The sequence below is a fragment of the Salvelinus sp. IW2-2015 genome, unplaced genomic scaffold, assembly GCF_002910315.2.
Source record: "Salvelinus sp. IW2-2015 unplaced genomic scaffold, ASM291031v2 Un_scaffold7433, whole genome shotgun sequence".
NCBI classification, from domain to species: domain Eukaryota; kingdom Metazoa; phylum Chordata; class Actinopteri; order Salmoniformes; family Salmonidae; genus Salvelinus; species Salvelinus sp. IW2-2015.
Genome location: NW_019948693.1, coordinates 18,407 through 24,491, shown reverse-complemented (window position 1 = coordinate 24,491; position 6,085 = coordinate 18,407). Strand labels below are relative to the sequence as shown.

Here is a 6,085-nt window from a genome sequence, read left to right as displayed (position 1 = left end):
TAGATTGTTGTTTATAGAGAGAGGATGGAGGGTAGGACTGGCTAAGATTGTTTGTTATAGAAGAGGAGGAGGTAGACTGGCTAGATGGTTGTTATAGAGAGGAGGAGGAGGGGAAGGCGACTGGCTAGATGCCGTTGTTATGATAGAGAGGAGGAGGGTAGACTGGCTAGATGGGTGTTATTGATAGAGAGTAGGAGGGTAGGACTGGGCTAGATGGATTGTATATAGAGAGAGCGAGAGGGGTAGGACTGGCTAGATGGTTTATAGAGAGAGGAGGAGTACGACTGTCTGGATGGTTTGTTATAGAGAGAGGAAGGAGAGTAGTCTGGCTAGATGGTTGTTATGATAGAGAAGTAGGAGGGGTAGGACTGCTAGAGCATGGTTGTTATAGAGAGAGGAGGAGGGGTAGGACTGGACTAGATGGTTTGTTATGAGAGAGGAAGAGGGTAGACTGGCTAGAGGTTGTAACTATAGAGAGAGGAGGAGGGTTAGACGGCTAGATGGTTGTTATAGGAGAGAGGAGGAGGGTAGACTGGCCTAGATGGTTGTTATAGAGAGCAGGAGGAGGGGTAGACTGGCAGAGATGTTGTTATGATAGAGAGGAGGAGGGTGTAGACTGGCTAGATGGTTGTTTTATGATAAGAGAGGAGGAGGAGGTAGGACATGGCTAGATGGTTGTTATAATAGGAGGAGGAGCTGGGAGGACTGGCTAGATGGTTGTTATGATAGAGAGAGGAGGAGGGTAGGCCTGGCTAGATGGTTGTATAGAGAGAGAGGAAGGGTAGGGCTGGCTGATGGTGTTATGATAAGGAGGAGGAGGGTAGGACTGGCTAGATGGGTGTTTATAAGCAGAGGGAGGAGGGTAGGACGGGCTAGATGGTTGTTATAGAGAGAGGAGGAGGGTAGGACTGGCTATATGGATGGTATAGAGAGAAGAGAGGAGGCGGTAGGAGACTGGGCTAGATGGTTGTTATGATAGAGAGAGGAGGAGAGTAGGACTGGCTAGGATGGATTGTTATGATAGAGAGGAGGAGGGGTAGGTACTTGGCTAAGATGGTTGTTATAGAGAGAAGAGGAGAGAACGGGGAGGACTGGCCTAGATGGTTGTTATGATAGAGAGAGTGAGGAGAGGTAGGACGGGGCTAGATGGTTGTTATGATAGAGAGGAGAGGGTCAGGCTGGCTAGATGGTGTTATCATGATAGAGAGTAGGAGGGGTGGACTGGCCTGATGGTTGTTATGTATGAGAGAGAGGCAGGCGGTTAGGACTGGCTAGATGGTTGTTTATAGAGAGACGGAGGGTAGGGTAGGACTGGCAGATGGTTGTTATAGATGAGAGAGAGGAGGTAGGACTGGCTAGATGTCTGTAATGATAGAGAGAGGGGTAAGGACTCGGTAGATGGTGTTTATAGAGAGAGGAGGAGGCGGTAGGACTGGCGTATGGTTGTTATAGAGGAGAGGAGCGAGGAGGTTAGGGACTGGCTAGATGTTGTATGATAGATAGCAAGGAGGAGGAGGTAGGACTGGCTAGATGTGTTATAGAGAGAGGAGGAGGGAGGTAGGGACTCTGGCTAGATGGTTGTTATAGAGAGAGGAGGAAGGGGCTAGGACTGGCTTGATGCGTTGTTCTATGATAAAGAGTAGGTTAGATCGAGTGTAATGGGTAAGGCGTCAGTTGCTAGGGGTGTAGGAAGGAGGGGACTTACGCAGGGCAGGGCTTTGGATGGAGAGGAGATACAGCGGCAGCGGGCTGTGATTGCGGATAGGAGAATACAGGCAGGGCGTGTGATGGAGAGCGGGATACAGGGCAAAGGGGCTGGTGATGGGAGGAGGAGGATACAGGCAGGGCTGTGATGGGAGCAGGGATTACAGCGCGGGCAGGCTGTGATGGGAGAGGGATACAGAGGCAAGGCTCGTGTGTCAGGAGTTCGTTGGTTGGGCCCGGGAAGTTGTTGTCCCTCGCATCATTATTTTAGGAAGCTGAAGGTGTGTGTGTGTGTCGTGTGTGCTGTGTGTGTGTGTGTGTGGTTGTGTGTGATGCTGTGGGTGTGTGTTGTGTGTGTGTGTGTGTGTTGTCGTGTGTGTGGTTGTGTGTGTGTGTGTGTGCTCGTGTGCTGGCTGTTGACCGTGAATGAGTGCAGCCAAGAACCAGTTAGGCAGAACTGTCTACCGCACTAGTGCCAGCACATTGATCACTTAAAGGATGCAGCCATGCAGAAAATCGCTCCGGCCCATTTTTTTTCCACCCTTGGTTTTGATATAATTCTAAACAGTTCGCTTAATTTCAGTTCATGTGACAAAACAAGCAGTTTGTAGTGTGGAGAATTACTGTACCGTGTAAACAGCTGTGACATATCTTTTTTATTCTGTACAGATGGCTACGTATATAGTCGTTACAGTTGTAATGCGCTCTGTCTTCAGGCTGTTCCTCCAAGTCATTCAAGCTGGACTCTCCAAAGGAGCCCGCCCAACGGCAGCTCCTTTCCCCGTTCCACCCGGCACCATGCTGGACAGAGGACCTGGGGTGAGAGGAGACACACACACCTCAAACATGGTTGCATTCTGTGTGTCATTTTGTGGTGCTTTTTGGAGTGTGTGTGTGGTCTTTCTGATCAGGGTGAGCGGTTATTCTCCTCCTCTGAGATGGTTGTTACGGAAGTCCTGCAGCTCGTTCAGATCTCAGGGTGATGGATTTGACTGCTGTGTGTGTGTGTGTGTGTGTGTGTGTGTGTGTGTGTGTGTGTGTGTGTGTGTTGTTGTTGTGTGTGTGTGGTGTGTGTGTGTGTGTGGTGTGTGTGTGCTGTTGTGTGTGTGTGTGTGTGGGTGTGTGTGTGTGTTGTGTGTGTGTGTGTGTGTGGCGCGTATGCGTACTGCGTGTGTGGGGGTACATGTCCAGCGCTAACTGTCTTCTCTGCGTTCTTACAGATAACAGGCCATCAGTTACAATTCACATTTTTTGCGTGGAGAAAGGACAAGTATTAAACTAGATATTTCTTTCCTTGACAGTTTGTTTCTCTCTTCATTCTTCTCTATCTCTCTGCAGCCCCAACCCCCATAGTACCCCCCCTCAATACCTGTGAGCCTGGAATAGGTAAAGACCTACTGACCTGTTTTCTTACTTTAGTCTGGATGTTTATTGTCTAGATTCACAGACCTACATCTATTTTTCTACTATCAGGTGTTGTAGTGGACATTTAAATATGTGCCTGCTACTCGTTTGTGTTCCAGTACTTGATACAGTTGAAGTCGGAAGTTTACATACCACTTAGGTTGGAGTCATTAAAACTTGTTTTTCAACCACACCCACAAAATTTTGTTAACAAACTATAGTTTTGGAAAGTCGGTTAGCGACATTCTTACTTTTGCATGACACATTAGTAATTTTCCAACATTGTTTACAGACAGATTATTTCACTATAATTCACTGTATCACAATTCCAGTGGGTCAGAAAGTTTACATACACTAAGTTGACTGTGCCTTTAAACAGCTTGGAAAATTCCAGAAAATGATTGTAATGGCTTTAGAAGCTTCTGACAGGCTAATTTGACATCATTTGAATCAATTGGGAGGTGTACCCAGTGCCTCTTTGCTTGACATCATGGGAAAATCAAAAGAAATCAGCCAAGACCTCAGTAAAAAAAATTGATAGACCTCCACAAGTCTGGTTCATCCTTGGGAGCAATTTCAAAAACGCGCTGAATAGGTTACCACGTTCATCTGCTACAAACAAATAGTACGCAAGTATAAGAAACCGTGGGACCACGCAGCGCGTCATACCTCTCATGAAGGAGATGTGTTTGTCTCCTAGAGATGAACATACTTTGTGCGAAAAGTGACAATTCAATCCCAGAAAACAACAGCCAAAGGACCCTTGTTAAGATGCTGCCAGAAACCGGTACAAAAGTATCTATATCCACAGAAAATTAGTCTATATCGACTTAACCTGAAACCACTGCTCAGCAAAGAAGAAGCCACTGCTCCAAAAACGCCATTAAAAAGCCAGACTACGGTTTGCAACCTGCACATGGGACAAAGATCGTACTTTTTGGATGAAACAAAAATAAAAGAACTGTTTGGCATAATGACCATCGTTATTTTGAGGAAAAGGGGGACGCTGTGCAAGCCGAAGAATACCATCCCAACAACTTTGAAGCAAGGGACAGGGGCAGGCATCATTTGGGGGTGCTTTGCTGCCAGGAGGGACGGTGCACTTCACAAAAATAGATGGCATCATGGAGGGAGGAAAATTATGTGGATATATTGAAACAACATCTCAGACATCATCGGAAGTTAAAACTTGGTCGCCAAATGGGGCTTCCAAATGGGACAATGACCCCCAAGCATTAACTTCCAAAGTGGCAAATATGCTGAAGGATACAAAAGTCAAGGTATTGGGACGTGGCCATCACAAAGCCCTGACCTCAATCCTATAAGAAAATATTGTTGGGCAAGGAACTTAGAAAAAGCGTGTGCGAGCTATGAGAGCCTGACAAACATCTGACTTCAAGTTCACCACATCTGTCAGAGAGGAACTGGACCAGAACGATTTACCCCAACTTATTGTTGGGAAGCTATGTGAAGGCTACCTGACAACGTTTGACCCAAGTAACAGATTTAAAGGCAATGGCTATAAAATACTAATAGTGTATGTAATCTTCTGACGCCACTGGGAATGAGTGATGAAATAAATAAAAGCTGAAATACACATCATTCTCTCTTCTATATTCATGACATAACACATTCTTAAAATAAAGTTGTGATCCTAACTGACCTAAGACAGGGAATTCTTACTAGGATTAAATGTCAGGAATTGTGAAAAACTGAGTTTAAATGTATTTGGCTAAGGTGTATGTGAACTTCCGACATCAACTCTATATTCAGGTGCCGTTAAAGCCAGTATTCTATAAGAGGTGCCGTTACTTCGGCCCTAGCTACATCTAACCTTTCCTGTCTGTCTGTCTCAGGAGACACACACCGTACGGGAACCAGACAGACTACAGGATATTTGAGCTCAACAAACGGCTACAGAACTGGACAGAGGTAGAGAGGAGCTGAACGTTTTACTTCCATCTGTCCGTCTGTCTGCCCGTCTGTCTGCCTGTCTATCATTCTCCTTCCCCCTCGTTCTCACGTTGTTTTACTACGACTACCATACTGAATACTATGCTAACTCTGTCTCTCCTCTCTCTAGCAGTGTGATAATCTGTGGTGAGATGAGTTCACTACAGAGTTGTTTGTTTTAGTACCTACTAGGCTGACCTAACATGTTGCTAACTATTCCCCTCTCTCTCTCCTTTCTCCATATCTCTCTCTCTCTGTCTCTCTCTCCATCTCTCTCTCTCTCCTTTCTCCATCTCTCTCTCTCTCTGTCCATATCTCTCTCTCTCTGTCTCTCTCTCTCTCTCTCTCTCTCCTTTCTCTTTCTCTCTCTCCTTTCTCCATATCTCTCTCTCTCTCTCGCTCTCTCTCCTTTCTCCATATCTCTCTTTCTCTCTATATCTCTCTCTCTCCTTTCTCCATATCTCTCTCTCTCTCTCCTTTCTCCATCTCTCTCTCTCCTTTCTCCATCTCTCTCTCTCTCTCCAGGAATGTGATAATCTGTGGTGGGATGCGTTCACTACAGAGTTCTTTGAGGACGATGCCATGTTGACCATTACCTTCTGTCTGGAGGACGGGCCCAAGAGATACAGTAAGAACACACACACACACACACAGACACACAGACACACAGACAGACAGACAGACAGATAGACAGACAGACATCATGAGGAGGAGTTGTATTCTTCTACGTCCTGTTATTAGATTCAAATCAAATGTTCTAGGTCACATGACTAACAGGGAAATGCTTCATAAACAACAGGTGTAGAGTGACAGGGAAATGCTTTCCAACAATGCAGAGTTAAAGATGAGAACAAAAAAATATTGAAATTGTGACACRAGGAAGATATCAACAGTGAATAACAATAAGGAGTGAAAATTACATGGTTATATACAGGAAGTACCAGTACTGAGTCAATGTGTAGCCATGAGGTAGTAACATGGTTATATACAGGACGTACCAGTACTGAGTCAATGTGTAGGGATA

General features: G+C 45.6%; 1 protein-coding gene and 1 long non-coding RNA gene across 2 annotated transcripts in view; both read left to right on the top strand.

The window, feature by feature from the left end:
- Window positions 1–664: 664 nt before the first annotated feature.
- On the top strand, window positions 665–1,189 carry LOC139027097 (uncharacterized). The gene is made up of 3 exons (XR_011479138.1): window positions 665–742; window positions 820–902; window positions 1,132–1,189. It is a non-coding gene; the product is annotated as an uncharacterized lncRNA (long non-coding RNA).
- A 3,755-nt stretch (window positions 1,190–4,944) lies between these two features.
- Window positions 4,945–6,085, top strand: part of LOC112079266 (LIM domain-binding protein 1-like) — a gene marked incomplete at its 5' end in the record, with an annotated part of 16,984 nt that continues 15,843 nt past the window's right edge. The window contains 2 exon segments of the mRNA XM_024145261.1: window positions 4,945–5,040; window positions 5,587–5,689. Of these exon segments, the coding sequence (XP_024001029.1) occupies window positions 4,945–5,040; window positions 5,587–5,689 (199 nt within the window).